At 40.6% G+C, this 22,408-nt stretch overlaps 1 protein-coding gene across 1 annotated transcript in view; it reads left to right on the forward strand.

The window, feature by feature from the left end:
• Positions 1-22,408, forward strand: part of ABCA4 (ATP-binding cassette, sub-family A (ABC1), member 4) — a gene marked incomplete at its 5' end in the record, with an annotated part of 210,699 nt that overhangs the window by 81,782 nt on the left and 106,509 nt on the right. The window contains 6 exon segments of the mRNA XM_006831046.1: positions 7,589-7,794; positions 8,704-8,822; positions 8,825-8,879; positions 11,005-11,121; positions 11,123-11,225; positions 20,393-20,614. Coding sequence (XP_006831109.1) covers positions 7,589-7,794; positions 8,704-8,822; positions 8,825-8,879; positions 11,005-11,121; positions 11,123-11,225; positions 20,393-20,614 — 822 coding nt within the window.

Below are 22,408 nucleotides of genomic sequence, written 5' to 3' on the forward strand. Positions count from 1 at the left end.
GGACAGTGAAAAAGGAAAGTAGAAGAAGAATTAGTGCACTTAAACTGTGGTGTTGGCAAAGAATATTAAATATGCTGTGGCCTGATAAAAAAACGAACAAGTCAGTCTTAGAAGAAATACAACCAGAATTTTCTTATAACTGAGGATGATGAGACTTCAGCTCACTTATTTTGGACACATCATCAGGAAAAACAATCTCTGGAAAAGGACATCATGTTTTTTAAAGGGTGTTGTTGTTGTTGTTAAGTGCCATTGAGTCATTACTGACTCATACCGACCTTATGCACAGCAGAACAAAACACTGCCTGATCCTGGGCCAATCTCACTCCTGTTGCGCACTTGAGTTCATCGATGCTGCCACTTGGCCAGTCCATCTCGTTGGGGGGTCTTCCTCTTTTTCTCTAACCCTCCACCTTACCAAACGTGATATCCTCCTCCAGCAACTGGTCCCTCCTGACAATATGTAATGAAAATGAGCAAACCCCTCAATGAGACTGATAGATAGAAACATAACCAGAATTTTCTGAGAACTGAGAATGATGAGATTTCAACTCACTTACTTTGGACACATTATCAGGAAAAACAATCTTTGGAAAAGGACATCATGTTTTGTAAAGGGAGGGCCAATGAAAATGAGCAAAACCCTCAATGAGATAGATTAACACAACAGCTACAACAATGGACTCAAATATACCAACAATTTGGGAGATGACACAATATTTCATTCTGTTGTACATAAGGTCACCATGAGTTGGAGCCAACTCAATAACAACTAACAACAAAATCTCCCAAATGCACACACTCATTCATGTACACATTTGTATGGACACTTGTAGATGGCCTTCAGCTAAGACTTAAACCTCAGTGGTGTCTTAGTTAGCTAGTGCTTCTAAAACAGAAATACCATAAGTGGACGGCTTAAACAAACAGAAATGTATTCTCTCGAGATCTCCATGTGTCTTGGTATCAATCTTCTTTTGGATCTAAGAACTTCACAGTGCATGGACTCCATGCCAAAGGATGTACATCTCTCCTGACCCTTCTTTTTTGGTTATAATAGGTTCTTCTGATCAATGTTTACCTATTTAATCTTTTATATCTCAGAAGAGATTGACTCAAGATGCAATCTAATCTTGTAGATTGCATCCAGCCTCATTAACATCATTTGTTGTTGTTCTTACATGCTGTTGAACCTGTTTCTACTCAAAGTGACCCTGTGCACAACAGAACCAAACACTGCTCGGTCCTGCACCATCCTCAAAATTGTTATACTTGAGCCCATTGCTACTGCCACTGCGCCAATTCATCTCGTTGGGGGTTTACTTCTTTTTCTCTGACCCTCCACTTTACCAAACATGATGTCCTTCTTCAGGGACTGGTTCCCTCCTTATAACATGTCTGACATATAAGAGATAAAGTCTCACCATCCTGGCTTCTAAAGGAATATTCTGACTGTACTTCTTCCAACACCGATTTGTTTGTTCTTCTGGAAGTCTATGATACTTTTAATATTCTTCTCCAACACCATAATTCAAATGTGTTGATTCTTCTAAGGTCTTCCTTATCCGTAGTCCAGCTTTCACATGCGTATGAGGCCACTGAAAATACCATGATATCTTTGCTTTTAAACACTTTAAAGGGTCTTTTGCAGCAGATTTGCCTAACGCAATACAGTGTTTGATTTCTTGATTGTTGGTTCCATCCATGAGTGTGAACTGTGAATCCAAGAAAAATGAAGTCTTGGACAACTTCAGTCTTTTCTCAATTTATGACGATGTTATTTATTTGTCTGTTTGTGAGGATTTTCATTTTCTTTAAATGGAGGTGCATTCCATACTGAAGGCTATGGTCTCTGGTCTTTATCAGTAAGTATTTTATGTCCTCTTCACTTTCAGTAAGCAAGGTTGCATCATCTGCATATCACAGGTTGTTAATGAGTCTTCCTCCAATCCTGATGCCACATTCTTCTTTATATGATCCAGCTTCTTAGATTATTTGCTCAGCATACAGATTGAGTAAAAATGGTAAAAGAATAAAACCCTGACACACACCTGACATCTGATTTTAAACCACACAATATCCCTTGTTCTGTCCTAACAACTGCCTCTTGGCCTATGTGCAGGTTCCTCATGAGCACAATTAGATATTCTGGAATACCTGTTATTCACAATACAGGTGGAAGCCTTTGTTTAATCAATAAAGCACATGCAAACATCTTATAGGTATATTTTGCTTTTAGGCAAGATCCATTTGATGTCAGCAATGATATCCATTGTTCTATGTCCTCTTCTAAATCAGGCTTGAGTTTCTGGCAGTTATTTATCAAAGTACTGTTGCAGTTGTTTTTAAATTCTCTTTAGCATTTTACTTGCAAATGATATTGTTTAATGTTTCTGCATTCTATTGGGTCACCTGTCTTTAGAATAGGCACAAATATAGGTATCTTCCAATCGGCTGGCCAGGTAGCTGTTTAATAAATTTCTTGACAGAGATGAACAAGTGTCTTCAATGCTTCATCACTTTGTTGAAATATTTCAATTTGTATTCCTTAAATTGCCAAAGCTTTGTTGTTGTTGTTGTTGTTTTTGCCAGTGCCTTCAGTGCAGCTTGAACTTCTTCCTTCAGTACCATCAGTTCTTGATCATATACTGCCTCTTGAAATGGCTGAACAATGATCATTTCTTTTGGGTACAGTCACTCGGTGTATCCTCCCATCTTCTTTGCATGCTTTCTGCTTCATTCAGTATTTTGCCCACAGAATTCTTCAATACCCAAAGTCAAGACTTGACTTTTTCCTTCAGTTCTTTCAGCTTGAGAAATGCTGAGTGTGTTCTTCACTTTTGGTTCTCTAACTCCAGGTCTTTGAGTAATTCATTATAGTATTTGACTTTGTCTTCTCGAGTTGACCTTTGAAGTTTTCTGTTCAGCACCTTTGAAGTTTTCTGTTTTACTTTTTCATTTCTCCAATTGCTTTAGCTTCTCTATGCTCAAGAGCAAGTTTCTGAGTCTTTTCTGACATTCAATTTAGTCTTCTCTTTCTTCCTTGTCTCAATAACAATTGTTACAGTTAGAAACATGGATGTTTGGATTATAGCTGGAGAATTTAAGCAAGTTTCTTTACCTGGCTGTGCCTCATAAATGAATTTAGAGTAATAACAGTAGCTAACCTTATATGGATATTATGAGTATTGAATGAGTTAATATAAATAAAGCCCTTGGACCCATTTTGGGGTCATAGTAAGCCTTCAATAAACATCAGTTTTGATTTTTGCAGTGAGGCACTGATTAAGCCCTTCACAAACACTTTTGTATGATCTTTAGAACAAACCTGTGAAGTAGGTCCTATCTCAGTTTTACAGATAGGATCACAGAGGCCACACAGTTAGGAAATGGTCGTGTTGGGTGGCATTCAGTTCTGGTTGACACTTAAACCCTATGCTATGCATTTTCTAAGATGGCGAAGATGAACCAACTTGTTCAATGGGTCATATGACTGTGAGCAGAACATGAGTGTTTAAGACTTTTTATTTTGTTTTCCCAGAAAGTGTCAGGGTACTAATCTAGGGGGATACAGAAGGAAGCACGACTGTGAATCAGCCGCGAGATTATACAAGTCAGGATGGAGCCTACGTCATCGCAGGAACCAACAATGTCACTAAAAACATCAGCTGCTGATTCCAATATAGATTTCCCTTTAAAACATGAAAGGAGAGTTCAAAGAGAATGAGCTAGATAGCTCCGAAAGTTACATTATTACCATGTATTTGGTTTTTGTTGTTGTTTCAATGAGACTTTATCCTCTCATTAACGTTACTGTTAATTTTCATGGATTTCTCTTAGTTTATCATCTCAATCTGGGCTACAAAGGATTATGTTTAAAGTACATGGTAGTATATTCAGTCTTCTTACAACCTTCAGGATTTCAAAATTAAATGAATTCAACACAATAAACATTTACCAAGTCCCTATCAAGAGTCACAATGAAAAAGACATAGGTCCTGATCTCAAAGAACTAGGAGTCTCAAGAGCTGTGCTGTCAGTAAAGTAACCTCTTGCCATATGTTACTATTTAAGTTCAAATTGGTTGAAAATAAAAACTCAGTGCCTCAGTGGCACTGAGCACATTTCAAGTATTCAGTAGATATATGGGACTATGGGTGCCACATAGCACAGAGCAGATACAAAGCATTTCCATCACCACAGAAAATTCTACTAGACAGTCCTGCTCAAGGCCAAGAATTCTGGGTCAGGAATTGTGTGCTCCTAGTTTGTGTTTGGAGTGCAGATTACTTTTACAGAGTGACATTTGGGAAACAGCACTGTTCTTCAGTTTGAGTCTTGAACTGATTCAGATTCTGTCTGTCACTGTTCCACCTATACAAAACTTTGCCCTTCTGATTCCAGTTTCCAGTCTAAAACAAGGACATCAGACCACAAGATCTCTATGATGCCTTCTGTTCAAAGATCTTGGGATTCTGTGAGTTAATAGATAAAACATTCTCCGTGTTCACACAACATGCCACAGCTGAAAGAAACAGCGAACAACTTATAACTCCCAACATAATTTTTGTTTTTCATTTGGAAATTTAATTTCAGATTCACTCTAATAGTCAATACTAAAGCTTTTATGTGTAGTTCTAAACACATTGAGTTGAAAAAGTGAAATTATCCTAATATTTATTTTTCTACTTTGTTGAGGTCTCCCTAAAGGAAATTTAAATGAGTATTTTATACATACTCTAAGTAGTTCAGGTTCCCTTGCGATACTGTAGGATAAGCACTGGGCTGCAAACCAGAAGGTCAGCAGTTCAAACCCACCAGCCACTCTCAGAAACCCTATACATGGTTGCTATGAGTTGGAACCAACTCAACGCCACACAACAACCATTAAGCTCTGAAACCTTCTTGCCTCAGCAGTAGACTTATAATTCTGTTACTGCACTGACAGACAGTAAGTGCCCAGTACTTGGTCTCTGACAGAGGTGAAAGTCTATATAGTAGCTTCCCCACAAATGACCTTTATAAAATACCAAACCCTATGTCATGTCTAAGGAGCCCTGGTGGTAGAAAGCTAAGTGCTCAGCTATAATTGATAAGTCAACAGTTCAAACCCACCAGCTGCTCCAGAGAAGAAAAGACCTGGCACTCTTCTCACATAAAGATCCCCACCCACTGCCATTGAATCGATTCCAGCTCATAGCAACCCTACAGGACAGAAGTGAATTGCTCCTTCGGGTTTCCAAGGCTGTACATCTTTCTGGAAGGAGACTACCTCATCTTTTTCCCAAGGAGTGACTATGAAGTTTGAACCATGGACTTTTAGGTTAGCAGCCAAGAGCTTTAACCACTGTGCCACAAGGGCTCCTTGGTAAGATTACAGCCTAGAACAGCCTATGGGGCAGTTCTACTCTGTCCTGTGGGGTCCCTGTGAGTCAAAATTGAAAGGATGGCATGCAGCACCTAACAACAATGCTATGTCTATACAGAGGAAATGAAAGACCTTTCACGTATGAGATATGGAGGTCCATCTTCTAACTTAAGGACTGTCAGAATTGACTCAACGGCAGGGAGGGTTTTTTGTTTTTGTTTTTGTTTTGTTTTTTGGAGAATGCCTGTTGGTGAGAAATTGGCTGACAGAAGAAACTTACTCATTTCCATTACTGCACAGTGTATGAATACATTTAATGGTATTCCTTAAAGAAATACCCGTCCCATTTCCTTCTAAGATAACTATCTTCTTCTTGTGGTGTTATTGAAGCCTTGACCCTCCAGATGTCCTCATGTACCTGTGTTCCTCTTTCCCATATCAGCTGGAAAGTTAACAACTTCCTTTGTTTTCTTTCTTTTTATTGAGAAGACTGAGAAAGTTACATGGGACCTGCTCCCAGGCGGTAGAGCCTGAGGAGAAAAACTTTAGTTCAGGAACCCTAAACTAGGTTTTCAGTACTTTGTTCAAACACAACTCCTCAATAAAAAGAGGCTTCTGGTTCCAATGGGAGGCACGAATGCCCCTGCAGTGGAATTTAAGAGTGAGGGGGTTTTAGTGACTGAGCTGCCTTTTCCTGCTTTTTATCTGTGCTGTGGCAACTTGGGTCTCTGGTTATGTTCTTATATTCAATCCACCTTTCTAATCTTTTTCTTTTGATAACAATTCTGAAATCACATGAACTGGGAATTGATACCTACTCCATGGGTGGTTCACTAGTAGAATTCTTATCTTCCATGTGGGGGACGTAGATTTGATTCCCATGGGTTTCCCACACGAAGGGTGAGAATTCTACTGCTGAACATCCTTTGTTTGAAACACCTCTGTCCACTCTGTGCTCTCCTCTACACATTGGAATTACCCAAGGAGCTTTTTTTAAAATGCTGGTGCCCTGGTCCTGCTTCTAGAGATTCTGATTTAATGAGTTTGGGGTGGGGTTTGAGCATAGGTATCTTTGTAAAGCTCCCCAGTGGTTCTAGTGTAGCCACGTCATATGCTGTTTCCTCTCATTAGTTAACCTTCCCCGCTTTTCTTCCTGCTCATCCTAGTCTGGCTCAAGAATCTCATCCCCGAGTCAGGCTTCCACAACCCATTCAGGTAGATTTAGATGTGTCCCTTCTCTGGTCTCCTAGAGGACCCAGTCAGTACTGGCTTCCATTAGAACCTGCTCATTCAGTATTACAATTGTAGAGTTACTCCAAACCCTCTTCCTCATTAGGTCTTAAATTTCTTTCAGGAAGAGATTTTAACTCTCTGCCTTGTATCCCTGGAGCCAAGCAGGCTCTGGCACATTTCAGACTCTCGGTAAGTATTTGGTGAACAAATTGATCAAGACTAGGCCATCTGACCTCTTATGAGTTACTTTTTATGAAAGAGACATAGACACAAATGCAACACAGGAGGTTAAGGGAAAAAACAGGTACAAATACAAAATAATGATTTGATAAATCTATAAAAGTAGACAACCTCTACTATTCAAATTACAATTAATTCTTAGTTCTGATGTTTTGTTTTTCTCTTCTGAGGGGAGAGAAGAGATATATTAAGAAATTCCTCTTCTACTACCATTGTTACTGGAAATGAATTCTCTGACTAAATCACTTTGGCTATTCTTTCTTTCTTCCTCCCTGTTCTTTCCTCAGCTGGTCATCCATGTGTGTTTGGAGAAAGGCAGGAAGGTTCACTGCTAAGAATGTTTCTCTCTCTTTTTAAAACTCTTTAATGGTTAGATTTTCTGATCTTCAAAGCAGCCTGTGACCTCACTCCCTTGGCTCCCTATGCTGGGGAGTGAGAGCCCTGGGTATTTTTGTCATTTGAAGAGTTGCATATTTGGACAGCCTCAGACAGCTGGATTGTACAGTCCTCATGAAACTTGAAGGGCTAAGAGCAAGTCAGCGCTTCTAAGCCCCCTCCCACCCTGGATCCAAACACATTGAAAAATTGACACCAGATTCAAGCGTTAAGCAAACATTAAGTTTAGATGTCTTCTCACATTTGACCTCTCCTTGTAAAGACAGCTGCCTTTATCCTCTGCCTTTTTTGCAGTTGAGTCTTTGCTGCTGGTGCTCCACAACCTCTCTCAACTTTTATGATTATCTACAGTGCTTGACCCTGGATAAGTTTGAAAGCTATGATGATGAAACTCAACTCACCCAACGAGCCCTGTCTCTGATGGAGGAAAACCAGTTCTGGGCTGATGTGGTATTTCCTGACATGTATCTCTCCACCAACTCCTTACCACCCAACGTGAAGTACAAGATCCACATGGACATAGATGTGGTAGAGAAAACCAATAAAATCAAAGACAGGTGATGTCTCAGACAATCTCAGAAGGTTATAACCAGTTCTAGAGTATGGGTCAAGGAGAAGGGGCCCTTTTGGCAGGAGGTTTACTTGGAATAGCATAGAAACCCTTTGGAATCAAAGAACTAAGCTAACCAGTTGGATCTGTTAGTTGGTAGGCCTAGGAGCTCTCAGCTACCCTATCTTTACATCCCTCAAATCAGCACTTGTCCCTGGTTGAACTTTGTGCAATTTGGTGATAGAAACTTAAGACATAAAATTGACTTCATGGAGAAATTAGGCTCTTCCAAAGTTGGTAGGAATTACATTTTGTACAGTGTATAGAAAAAGAGAAATAGTCTTGGTTGCACAGTAGTTAAGCTTTGACTATTAACCAAAAGGTAAAGGGATCAGAAAGATGTGGGCTGAGGCAGTTCTATACTATAAAATCACTGCGAGTTAGAATCAACTCCACTGCTACGGGTTCAGGGTTGGTTTGTTATTGTTGTTGCTGTTAAATGCCATCGAGTTGGTACTGACTCATAGCAATTGTGTATACGATTTCCAAGGAGTAGCTGGTGAGCTTGAACTGCCAACCTTCAGGTTCAAAGCAATCTTATAGTCCAGCACATTAACCCATAGTGCCACACCAGGTAAGAAATTTAAACTGGGCTCCGCCTTTAGATCAATTACATTAACTAAGAGAAAGTAAGATACCTTATAAAGTAGGAGGTAGAGTCCTTGAATGAAGGCAAGTACAGAATCTCATTGAGGTTAATATTCATAACTGAAATTTAAACTCTCAATGTGAAAATAGAACCGGAAAGTTTGGACCAAAAGTTCCAAGAGAGTGAGTTTCAAGTGTGCTTGTGACATGTGAGTGAGCCCTCCATTCCCACTGGTAGCTTATGCCCTACACTCTGATTTCTTCTCAGGTACTGGGATTCTGGTCCCAGAGCTGATCCTGTGGAAGATTTCTGTTATGTCTGGGGAGGGTTTGCCTTTCTTCAAGACTTGATTGAACAGGAAATCACCAGGAGTCAAGCCTAGGCTAAGTTCCAGTCGGAATCTACCTCCAGCAGATACCTTACCCCTGTTTCGTGGATGACTCGCGAGTCCTAGGTTCCTGCTCCTCTGCCCTGAAGAGATAGTCTGCATGCATGGGTTGGGGACAGGTGAGGGTGCTCCCAGGTTTTCAACCTTTTTGGAGAGAAACCCAGGGACTGGAGCCAGACTGAACAGAATGAGGCTCTGACTTAAAAGTCTGCTTCTTCCAGCCTCTAGCCAAGGGGAGATGAGCAAGTAAAGTGTCAAGGAGAGAGCAAGGAGTTGGTGGTGTGGGTGGAAAAGGAAGGCGAAAATTAAAGCAAGAGAAGTGAGGCTTAGGGAGGGGACAAAGGCTTTTTAAAATTCCCACTACATAGTGTGTTTGGTATGTAGAAGGGTTTTGGTTGGAGTGTTTGCCCAAAGATTGCCAAATCAGCAAATGAGGACTTTACATGGCAAGTAGGTGCGGTTCCAAGGAGCCTTGGTGTAATGCTACTTCTTCTCTAATTAACATTCCCATGATGTATGCTTAATGAAAAGGTAGAGAGGAATGTGTCCGATGCACATGGGCTCCCTTTCCTCCCTACCCATCCATCCCCAGGCTAAGGAAGTGGCCTACTGTTTTGTTGAACATGGATTTGGGGGATTAGAGTAGAGAGAGTCACAGAGAAAGAGAAAGGTGCTGGGAGAGCCCATTTATCAGGTGACCATGGTGGATGGGGTCAGAAATATTCCCAGGACATCAGCAGAGACCTACAATTGGTTAAGGGATTCAACTCCTAGAAGAAAACTAGCAAGTTCCCCCAGTGTACCCATGTGTCTGTAGCGGTTCTGGAAGGAGATAAGCACATACAAACCGAAGGAAGGGCCAAATTGCTAGCCAGTGAAATAAGAAACCCTGGTGGCACTTCAGGATTAACACTGGACTGCTAACCCAAAAGTCAACCGTTCAAACCACCAACAGCTCCAGCTCCCCTGGAGAAAGATGAGGCTCTCTGTTCCCATAAAGATTTATAGCCTTGAAAACTCTATACGGTCACTATGAGTTAGAATTGACCTGATGGCTGAGGTGGGAGACAGTAAAATAAAACCCGGTATGGGCACCAGTTGCTCCTTGGACACCCTTTTACAGGGTAGTTATGAATCAGAACCAACTCTATGGCACTAAAACAACAACGGGTACAGAATCCCTCTCTCAAGACTTTAGTCCAGTTGCTTCTACATGACAAGTTCTACAGTAGGCTAAAGAGAGAACAACTCAAAATGCTAGTAGACATTATGAAATCAGTTTGGGTTTGGATAGTAGACAAAAACATGATGTGAACCCTGGGGCAAAAGTCTAGTTCCACTTTTAGGAGCAGAATTGGAGTGACTGACAGAAAATTGGGGTAGGTGTGGACAGACAGCAAAGATAGGGTCTTTCAATGTGGGAGAGCTCTCTAGTGGTCAATTGCAAAAGTGCAGACTTTATGAACTTCCCATTCTCCTCCTAGGGCCATTTTGAGTGAAACCCTCCCCCACCCTAAAATTTGGCCCTTTCTGTCACCCAGCAGTTTCCAATAGAAGAAAATCCCAAGAACTTACCTATCAAACCACACAAACAAACCATGTGTAAAGTTCACAACAAAGTAATTCCAGATGATCAAATCCATCCTGCCTCCTGGAGTGCTTATCCATGTACCTACTCCACCTGTACATGCCTGGTGGAGACAGTGTTTATTAGAGCTCTGGATCACAGATGGGTTTATTCGCAGGACTCTTGTTCTGGGCTAACTGACACCCACAGGGAGCACAATTATTGCTATCACCTCCACCAATCCCTCTTCTTTATGGTCCAGCCTGTTGACTACAGTGCCAGTTAGCGTGTACTATCTATTTCAGTCACATCCCACATCAAGTCTGCAGCCCTTTGAGGTCTTACAGGGAATGCCTATAACACACACTATGATTTTATTTATGTATTTATTTGAGCTAATTAGAAACCTACTATTTTATGACAACAAAAAAGTAACCCTTCAGTGTAAAAATACAATACATTAAAGCATTTAAGTCCATTGAATGCCCAATAGGGAATGTTCTGCTTTCCCTTCCCTGGGCTTTACTCTCAGTGTAATCATTCAACAAAAGTATACTGTACCTCTACTAGGTATAGGACACTCCACTATTCTGACTCTGTCCTTTTGCTTCAGCTTTATAATCATCCTGAACTGTTGTGTTCCTGTCTTCATTGTTCTGACCTGGATCTACTCTGTCTCCATGACTGTAAAGAACATCCTCTTAGAGAAGGAGTTGAGATTGAAGGAGACTGAAAAATCAAGGTGTTTCCAATGCAGTAATTGGGTGTGTCTAGTTTCTGGACAGCTTCTCTGTCATGTCATTGAGCATCTTCCTCCTGACAATGTTCATCATGGTAAGCCAGATAGATGGAGAAGACCTGGAAAACCCTTGACTAGTTTGGTTCTCTCCACACTTCCTGTTATTAATGAACTTGTGCCTAGATTAGTTATCTGGCCACCAATAGGAGTATGACATTTTAACTGCCTGGCTCTTTCAGCCAATAGGAAGACACTTAGAGGGACAAAGACCTCCCAAGGAGCCACTTCATCATAGCATCCTCTTCCCTTTCACATCATGCCCAAGTTGCTACTTGGTCTACATAGATTACCCAGCCACTTTCCTTGGGTTCCCTTGAGAAGTTGCTGTCAGCAGAGCCCAGCATAGGTTGGTTGTAGGTTCAGAGAGGTTCTCTGTTTCCACATACAGAAGAAGTTAGTACAAGGAGTATTTTTCTAGGAATACTGTTCCAACCACTGATTGAGATTGGAATGTGGCGAGTCACCATTCATGGCTTCCTCAAATAATATTCTTCTGCCTGCAAAAACTCCAAGACCTTTATGTTTTAAAGGATGGAATTTGGTGTCTATCCTTTCTCAGTGGTAAGGAGTTTTTATACCTGCAGATAGTATACATCGGTCCATGCTCTGAAAACATGCAACTACTTTGTAAACTAGAATTGAAAACAAAACTTTGTTTCACAAATGTACTTCAGTCTTTTATTTTTAGCTTCTTTAGGGTAAATTATTTATTATACTTGTTGAATGATAAGGACAACCATTTAGATAGATTTTTGATGTTTTGATTTTACTCTATAAGTTCCTCATATAGTCTCATTAAGCTTATTTTTCCTCTTCTCCTAATTGTACAATGGAACTTCAACTCTTTGCAGAAAAATGCAATTAAAAAATAAAAATTTTAAATATAAACTTTGTTTCTTAGCATAAGCTCTATCAAGTTCAAGATGGTTTTTGTAAGTGATGATACCAATCATTTCATCCATCCCAAATGAACTGAGGGTCCTGGGAATTTCACCACATCAATGCAGCCTTTTTTACATTATTAACTGGAGAAAAGTGGGAACCCTTTAAGGATTTTTTAAGATTAAAAAACAAAAATGAGTCAAAAGGAGCCAAATCAGGACTGTAAGGTGGATGCCTAAAAATTTCCCAATAAAACTCTCACAAACTTGCCCTTGCCCTTACTTGATGAGAGGAATGAGCAGGAGCATCATTGTGGGAAGAGCCTCTGGTGAAGCAGTCCCAGTTTTTCAGCGAAAGTTTTGTCTAATTTTCTCAAAACATTTTCACAATAACAAGAACGTCAACAAGCAAATGTCTTGAGCATCCCAAAACACTCTTACCATAACCTTTGCCCTTGATCGGTCTGCTTCCACTGTTTGGTAGCCATTGTTTGATTGTGCTTTCTTTTTAGGATCATACTGGTAAAGCCATGCTTTATCTCCTGTTACAATTCTTCCCCAAAGTGCTTCAGGATCTTGGTCCTAACTGTTTAAAATTTATATTGAAAGCTCTAGTCTTGTCTGCAGCTGCAATTGCCTTTAAATTTGCAAGGGAAGAGACTGAGTTCCTCATCTTCCTCTAGGGGATCCTATGTTCCTTCCCATCCTTTGATCTGCTTCTTGCTGAGATAATCTGTGTCTTCAGAATTAAAGAAGCCAAATGTATAAACATACATAAACATAGGACTTGCTATGGCCATGAGACTTTGCCTGACTTGACTTTGAGCTCTGCCTTCAATGGGCCATTAGTACTTCAAAGTTTTTAGGATGTGAGACAAAGAAAGTTTCTTCTATAAAGGGATTTCTCCTTGTGGGAACTGCAACATGATTCCAGTGAGGACGGAAACAGAGTTCTCCACACCAAAATAGGGTTTTCCTTTGAATGACTTTTCCATCTTTCCCTGTACCTTCCTCTCCACCTCAACCATGCAGGAAAGAAGCTGGAAGCAGGAACAATGGGAAGGTTCCATTGCTATGCAAGCTGCTGAAACAACAAAGGAAAGTGGTCATTATAGGAAGCCAAGGCGTGACTGACTATCTGCCGTGAGTCAATTAGAGTATTCAGCTCTAATGGGGAATCCAGTGACTCTGTAGGATAAGCACTAGACTGTAGATCTTGTGGTTGACTGTTCAAGCCCAGCCCCTCCACAGGAGAAAGATGACATGTTCTGCTCCCACAAAGATTTTCCACCTTGGAAACTGTGTACATGGTGTTGGAACCTATCTGACAGCACTTAACAACAACAATAACAAAAGTTCACAATTTGAACCCACCAGCAGCTCTGTGGGAGAAAGATATGGTAACCTGCTTCTATAAATCTCTACAGCCTTGGAAACCCTATGGGGGCACTTCTACTTTGTCCTGTAGGGCTGCTGAGTCAGAATCAACACCACAGTAATAGGTTTGCTTTGAGGAGGAACTGGGCTAAGTAATGTATTTCATTCATCTGAGAAACAGTCATCTGAATGTTCTTCCAGACAAAAGCCACATGTTCAGGTGATGGAGGAAACGACTGGGCTTTCCAGGGTGATGTGGAGAACGCTGACACACAAAAGCAAGAGCTCCAAGTCTTATTGTGTCTTGTTTAGATTTCCTCCAACTCTGATTCTAGTTAAGTATGGATTTCTTCCACATCCTTTTGTCATTTCTTTTATCCTATTTTCTGTCTGTCAGCACCCCATAGGCATTGAAGTTGTTTATTTAAGTGCAATTAAGTTGGTTCCGACTCGACTCATAGTGACCTTATACATAGCAGAACAAAACACTGCTTGGGCCTGTGTCATCCTCACAATTGTTATGTTGAAGTTAAGCCCATTAATGCTGTCACTGTGTCAATCCATCATGATGTCCTTCTCCAGGATCTGGTCCCTTCTGATAACCTCTAAAGTATGACAAAGAAAGTCTTGTCATACTGACTTCTAAGGAACATTCTGGCTACATTTCTTACAACACAGATTTGTTTGTTCTTCTGGCAGCCCATGGTATCCAACATCATAATTCAAATGCATTGATTCTCCTAAGATCTGCTTTATTCAGTGTCCAACTTTCACATGCATATGAGGCAATTAAAAATACCATGGGTTGAGTCTTCAAACTGGTATACTTAGCCTTCAAACTGGTATCTTTGCTCTTTAATACTTTAAAGAGGTCTTGTGTAGCAGATTTGCCTAATGCAATACATCGTTTGATTTATTGACTGTTACATCCATTAGTGCTGACTATGGATCCAAGCAAAATGAAGCTTTCAACAACTTCAATCTTTTCTCCATTTATCATGTTGTTATTTATTGCTTTGGTGTTGAACAATATTTTTTCTTTACATTGAGGTGCAATCCATACCAAAGGCTGTCTTTGATCTTCATCAGTAAGTATTTTAAGTCCTCTTCACTTTCAGCAAACAAGGTTGTATTGTCTGCACATTATAGGACATTAATGAGTCTTCCTCCAATCCTGATGTTTCATTCTACTTCATATTATCAGTTGCTCAGATTAGTTGCTTGGAAACAGATTGAATAAGCATGGTGAAAGGATACAACTCTGGTGCACACCTTTCTTGATCTTAAAAAGGTTCAGTATACCCTTGTTCTGTTGAAGCGACTGCCTCCTGATCTATGTACAGATTCTTCATGAGCACAGTGAAATATTCTAGAATACCCATTCTTCCCAATGCTATCCATAGTTTGTCATTATCCACACAGTCAAAGCCTTTGCATAGTCAATAAAACACAAGTAAACCTCTTTCTTGTATTATCTGTTTTCATCTAAGATCCATCTGATAGCAGCAGTGATATCCCATGATGGACAGGTTTCAGATGAGCTTACAGATGAAGACAGACTAGGATAAAGGAGACACTGACTACTTCCAAATATTTAGTCACTGAAAACCATATGAATAGCAGTAGAACACTGTCAGCATCAGAATATTGAATATTAAAACATGAATATTGAAATGCAACAACCACTAAAGTGAATGATGATTAAATTGAAGAATTCTATCAACTTCTTCTGTCTGAAATTGATCAAACATTCAATCAAAATGTATTGATAATTACTGGCAACTGGAATGCAAAGCTTGGAAACAAAGAGGAACAATCACTAGTTGGAACACATGGACTTGGTGATAGAAATGATGCTGGAGATCACATAATAGAATTTTGTAAGTCACTGTAAGACCAATGACTTCTTCATTGCAAATACTTTTTTAAACAACATAAAAGGTATCTGTACACATGGACCTCACCAGATGGAATACACAGAAATCAAATTAACTATATCTATGGAAATATATGGTGGAAAAGCTCCATGTCATCAGCCAAAACAAGGCCAGAAGCAGACTGTGGAACACACCATCAATTGCTCATATGCAGGTTCAGGCTGAAGCTGAATAAAATTAAAACAAGTCCACAAGAGCCAAAATACGACCTTGAACATATCCCATCCAAATTTAGAGATCATCTGAAGAATAGATTTGATGCATTAGACACTAAAGATCAAGGACCAGAAGAGTTGTAGGATGACATTAAGAACATCACACAGGAAGAAAGTAAAAGGTAATTAAGAAAACAAGAAAGAAGGAAAAGACCAAAATGGATGTCAGAAGAGACACTGAAACTTGCTCTCCAGCATAGAAATCCTAAAGCAAATGGAAGAAGTGAGGAGATACAAGAGCTGAACAGAAAATTTCAAAAGTCAGCTGGAGAAGAAATATTCTAGAATACCCATTCTTCCCAATGCTATCCATAGTTTGTCATTATCCACACAGTCAAAGCCTTTGCATAGTCAATAAACAAATGTGCAAAGACTAGGAGTTAGAAAACCAAAAGAGAATTACACACTCAGCATTTCTCAAGTTGAGGGAACTGAAGAAAAACTTCAAGCCTCAACTTGAGATATTGAAATATGAGCAAAATATTGAGTGATGCAGAAAGCATCAAAAGAAGATTAAAGGAATGCACAGAATCACTGTACCAAAAAGAAATGGTCGCTGTTCAATCATTTCAAGAAGTATCATATGATCAAGAACCAATGATCATGAAGAAAGTAGTCCAAGGTACATTGAAGGTGTTGACAAAGAACAAGATACTAGGAATAAATGGAATACAAGTTGAAATATTTCAACAAACATGCAGCACTGGAGACACTCACTCATCTATGCAAAAAAAAAAATGGAAGGTAACAACCTAGCCAATTGACTGGAAGAGAGGTACCTATTCCAAAGAGAAGTGACCCAACAGAATGCGGAAATCATCGGACGATATCACTGATATCCCATGTGATTAAAGTTTTATTAAAGATAATATAAAAATGGCTGTGACCATATACTGACAGAGAGCTTCCAGAGGTTCTAACCAGATTCAGAAGAGGATGTGGAACAAGGGATGTCATTGCTGACATATGGCTGAAAGCAGAGAATACCAGAAAGATGTTTACCTGTGCTTTATTGACTACACAAAGGCTTTCAATTGTGTGGGTCATGACAGCTATGGACATGAAGAATGAGTATTCTGGAATACTCAGTTGTACTCATGGGGAACCTGTATATTGACCAACATAAACAACATCAAAGGCATTTGTTCAAACAGAACAAGGGAATACTGAATAGTTTAAAATCAGGAAAGGTGTGTGACAGGGTTGTATTCTTTCACCATATTTATTCAATGTGTATGCTGCACACATAATCCAAGTAGCTGGATTATATGAAGAAAAACATGGCATCATGAATGGAGGAAGACTCATTAACAATCTGCAATATGCAAATGATACAACCTTGCTTGCTGAAAGCTAAGAGGACTTAAAATACTTACTAATGAAGAGATAGCATTGCTGATGTCTGATGGATCTTGGCTGAAAGCAGAGAATATCAGAAAGATGTTTACCTATGCTTTATTGACTACGCAAAGGCTTTCGATTGTGTGGATCATGACAAGCTGTGGACAACATTGCGAAGTATGAGTATTCCAGAACAGTTAATTGTACTTCTGAGAAATCTGTACCTGGACCAAGAAGCAATTGTTCGAAAAGAGCATGGGAACACTGAATGTTTTAAAATTGGGAAAGGTGTGCAACAAGGTTGTATTCTTTCACCATACTTATTCAACCTGTATGCTGAGCAAATAATACGAGAAGCTGGGTTATATGAAGAAAAACGTGGCGTCAGGATTGGAGGAAGACTCATTAACAACCTGCGATATGCAGATGATACAACCTTGCTTGCTGAAAGTGAAGAGGACTTGAAACATTTACTGATGAAGATCAAAGACCACAGTCTTAGGTATGGATTGCATCTCAATGTCAAGAAAATAAAAATCCTCCCCACTGGACCAATAAACAACATTCTTATTAATGGAGAAAAGATTGAAGTTGTCAAGGACTTAATTCTTCTTGGATCAACTATCAACACTCGCGGAAGCAGCAGTCAAGAAATCAGACAACGTATTGCATTATGCAAATCTGCTGCACAGGAACTTTTTAAAGTGTTGAAGAGCAAAGATGTCAGCTTGAGGACTAAGGTGCGCCTGACCCAAGCCATGGTATTTTCAATAGCCTCATATGGATGCAAAAGCTGGACAGTGAATAAGGAAGATCGTAGAAGAATTGATGCCTTTGAGTTGTAGTGTTGGAGGAGAATGCTAAAAGTGCCATGGACTGCCAAAAGAACCAATAGATCTGTTTTGGAAGAAGTGCAGCCAGTGTGCTCCTTGGAGGCCAAGATGGCTAAGCTTCATCTCTCATACTTTGGACATATTGTCAGAAGGGAACAGTCACTGGAGAAGGATGTCATGCTGAGTAAGATGGAGGATCAGAGAAAAAGAGGAAGACCCCCAACGAGATGGATCAGCCAGGTGGCATCATTGATGGCGTCAAGTATGGCAGCGGTAGTGAGGTTGGCCCAGGATCGGACGTTGTTTCGTTCTGCTGTGCATGGGGTCGCTATGAGTTGGTTCCGACTCGATGGCACCTGACAACAACAACAACAATGAAAATCAAAGACCACAGTCTTTGGTATGGGTTGCATCTCAATATAAAGAAAACAAAAAGCCTAACCACTGGACCAATAAATAACATCCATATGAGTGGAGAAAAGATTGAAGTTGTAAAAGCCTTCATTTTGTTCTGGTCAACCATCAACACTCATGGAAGCAGCAATCAAGAAATCCAATGACATATCGCATTGGACAAATCTGCTGCTCAAGATCTCTTTAAAGTGTTGAAGAGCAAAGATGTCAGTTTGAGGTCTAAAGGTGCTCCTGACCCAAGCCATGGTATTTGCAATAACCTCATATGCATGCGAAAGTCAGAGAATGAATATGGAAGACCATAGAAGAACTGATGCATTTGATTATGGTGTTGGAGGAGAATATTGAAAATATCACAGACTGCCAAAAGAACAAATAGATCTGTGTTGGAAGAAGTATAGTCAGAATGCTCCTTAGAAGCCAAGATACCCAGAATTTGTCTCTTGTACTTTGGACATTTTCAGGAGGGACCAGCCACTGGAGAAGGATATCATGCTTGGTAAAGTGAAGGGTTGAAGAAAAAGAGGAAGACCCCCCAAAGAGATTGATTGGCACAGTGGCAGTAGCAATGGGCTCAGGTGTAGCAACAATTGTGAGGTTGGCCCAGGATCTGGCAGTGTTTCGTTCTGTTGTGCGTAGGGTCGCTTTGAGTTAGTGTTGACTAGATGGTACCTAACAACAACATCTGTAGTTCCATATCCTCTTCTGAATCTGGCTTGAATTTCTAGCTGTTTCCTGTCAATGTATTGCTGCAACCAGTTAAAAATAATCTTTAGCAAAATTTTACTTGCATATGATACTAATGGAGTTGTTTAATTTCCACATTCTGTTTGGTCACTTCTCTTTGGAATGGGCACAATATGGATCTCTTCATATCTGTTGACCAGATAGCTGTCTTCCAATTTTTTTGACATAGATGATGAGTGCCTCCAGTGCTTCATTAGTTTGTTGAAATATTTCAATTTGTATTCCACAAATTAGAGCATAAAAGAGAAATGGTGGCAACAGCAGATAGCAGCACATCTCTTATCCTCCAGAGAGAGGATAATTGAGCTCTCCTTTCTAATCAATAGAAGAACCTAGTACATTCTGGAGTCATTACCAACCATTGGAACTCATTGATGAGATGAACCTATTTATACTTTTGAGGAAAACTGGAATCATCTATATGAATTTGGAAATGTGTTCAAAGAATAAAAATTCAGAAGGTCTAATAAACTGAACTTCTCAATTGATCTTATAGTGTAACTGGACAGCAACCCACTTACTGAAAATTGATAGCTTGATCCTATATTCTACAAAGCCAAAGTGATTGATAGTATCCACAGGTTCTAAGACATGTATTGTGTGATAAACATGAAATGGGAAGATCAATCCATTTTAAGGGATCTGGATTAATCACGGATGTTTTTACTAATGTGAGTGCCAAATCTCAGAGTTCAAGTACAAACAATCAAATTAGCAGGCCAAGCTCCAGAAAAATGTTAAAGCTTGCTTTGAGTGGTCTCTCACCTTCTGTGTTTCCCACCTACCCAGTATACTCAGGGCTCTATTGATTCTCCAAAATCCCTTCCAAAGGGTTTCCTCTCTGCTCTAAACATACGTATCCATGTTCTTCCCTCCCCACCAAGGATCCCCTTACTTAAGACATAACAATTACTAGTGACTGATGCTGTTGTTGGGTGTTGTCCAATGGATTTCAACTCATAGCAAGCCCGTGGGTGTGATAGCATAGAGCTGCCCCAGAGGTGTTTCTAAGGTTATGATCTTTACAGCCGCTCCTCAGAAACCCTATACAGGGTCGCTATGAGTCAGAATCTACTCAATGGCACTTAACAACAACAACAGTCTTTACAGGAGCAGATCACCAGATCTTTCTCCAGTAGAGTCACTGGGTGGGTTTGAATCTCCAACCTTTCAGTTAGCAGCCAAATGCTTAATCGCTGCCTACTAGGGCTGCTGTAGTGACTGATAGGCAGCCTAAACTGTTACCTGCCCTAGGGAAAAAGGCAATTGTAGGATTATAAGAGTCAAAGCATTAAGTCTCCAATTGTGGAAATGTAGGCACCAGTAGCAGGTTGGTGAGAAAGATCCTTCTGTAGCAGAGGATTTCTGTTGGTCCTGTTATCACTACATAGAGGTCACCCATACTGCCCCTGGATGTGGGAGGGAATTGCTGATTTGTGACCTTCCTCTGGTTTTAGCTTAGAAGAATTCTACATTACAGCAACCCGTTCATCCTCTTCCTCTTCCTGTTGGCTTTCTCCACTGCCACGATCATGCAGTGCTTCCTGCTCGGCACCTTCTTCTCCAGAGCCAGTCTGGCAGCAGCTAGCAGCAGCGTCATCTACTTCACCCTCTACCTGCCACACATTCTCTGCTTCACCTGGCAGGACCAGCTGACAGCTGAGTTGAAGATGGCTGTGGTGAGGGGTCACTGTGGTTTGTGATATGTTTCCTCTAAAGGGTTGATAGCTCACACTAGGACGAGACCCACCTTTGCCTCTTGATATAAAAGGGCTGTCGGCTGAAAGGCACATGGATAGAAAGTGTGAGAAGACCACACCCAGAGCAGCTTGACAGTTACTCCTCACCCAACCTGCCTGATGAATCTGCCCTGGGAAGTAATTGAAACACCTGCTCAATTCACAGGTCCTTTTATTTATTCCTAAGAGGACGGCCAATGGGGCAGGCTACTCTTTTAGGAAAGGGGATGGAGTAACTTGTCCCACTCGTTTGTCAGATTATTCCTTCTAGAGAGAGGCTTCCATGACTTATACGTTGGTTTTTGTCCAAAACAAGTTGCTCTCCCAGGGCAGGCAGAAACGGACAAGGAACTGGCCCCAGTCACACAGGACCAGAGCACAGTCAGGAGAGGGCTCCAGGACATGGCTTGTGGTTGCTGAGAGATCTCTTAGTTCACTAGTCTCAAACTAACAGCACTGTCTTTTCTCTGTCATTTCCACATGAGCCATTTCTCTCCCCTCACTGATACAGGTTAGAGTCCTGGTGTGGGGCTGTACAATAAGCACTGGACTGTTACCCCAAGGTAGGCAATTCAAACCAACCAACTGCTGCTCAGAAACCCTGCTGTTGTTGTTGTTAAGTGCCATCAAGTCAATTCCAACTCATAAGACCCTGTATAGGGTTTTCAAGGAGCGGCTGATGAGTTTGAACCTCTGGCCTTGTGATTCAAACCCACCTTGAGGTCCTGTACTTTTATCCCACAGCACCATACCAGGAGTCAGAACTGACTCAACAGCACTAAACAACAGCAACAACATTGACACAGGCTGGTGTGGCTCTGTAGGATAGTGTACCAGACTAACGAAAGGTTGGTTTGAACTGCAACGTCAGCAGTTCAAACTCACCACCTGCTCCCCAGAAACCCTATACAGGGTCACTATGAATCAGAACCAACTCAATGGCACATAACAACAACAAAGCAGCTTTCCCACCCTGTAACAAACTCAAACCAAGCTAGTTGCCATCAAGTCTATTCGAACTCATGACAACCCCATATATGTCAGAGTAAAACAGTGCTTCATAGGGTTTTGAATAGCAAATTGTTCCAAAATAGATTGTACCACCCAGGGGCTGATGTGCCTAAAGGCTGCAGCCCTCCTACATTGCTTTGTCTTCAGGAAGCTCCCTGCCCACAGGTGTCTGTTTAGTTGTGTCAAGAAAGGACTGCCATCTGCCTGTGTCTTGGGGAATGCTCTCAGTCTAACTTGTCATCAAGAATCAGACTTATTTGTTTGGTTCCAGAATTGTTAAGGCATTTGCCTTTTATTTCTTATGTTAAATAAGAAATTAATTGCTGCCTTTTATAGCACCCAATTTTCTAAAATAATCACAATGGTCTGGTTAACAAGAATTTCTATGACTCAGACTGTGGGCAGACCTGGGCTATTGGAGCAATTTGGGTAATCATTGGGTAGAAAGCTAGCGGGTACTTTCAGACCACAGCTAATTCTGTTGTTGTTAAGTGCCATCCAGTCAGTTCCGACCCATAGTGACCCTGGTATAGGGTTTCCGAGGAGCGGCTGGTGAGCTTGAACCACTGACCTTGAGGTTCAAACCAACCTTTCAGTCCAGCACATTAACCTCTAGTGCCATACCAGGACTAGAAGCAACTGTATGGACCTGGGTTAAACTGAGATATTAAAAGGTGTTTTCATAAAAATATAGCTAGAGAATCCCTTCTTTTTGCAGAGAGG

The sequence above is a fragment of the Chrysochloris asiatica genome, unplaced genomic scaffold (assembly GCF_000296735.1).
Source record: "Chrysochloris asiatica unplaced genomic scaffold, ChrAsi1.0 scaffold00002, whole genome shotgun sequence".
Taxonomy (NCBI): domain Eukaryota; kingdom Metazoa; phylum Chordata; class Mammalia; order Afrosoricida; family Chrysochloridae; genus Chrysochloris; species Chrysochloris asiatica.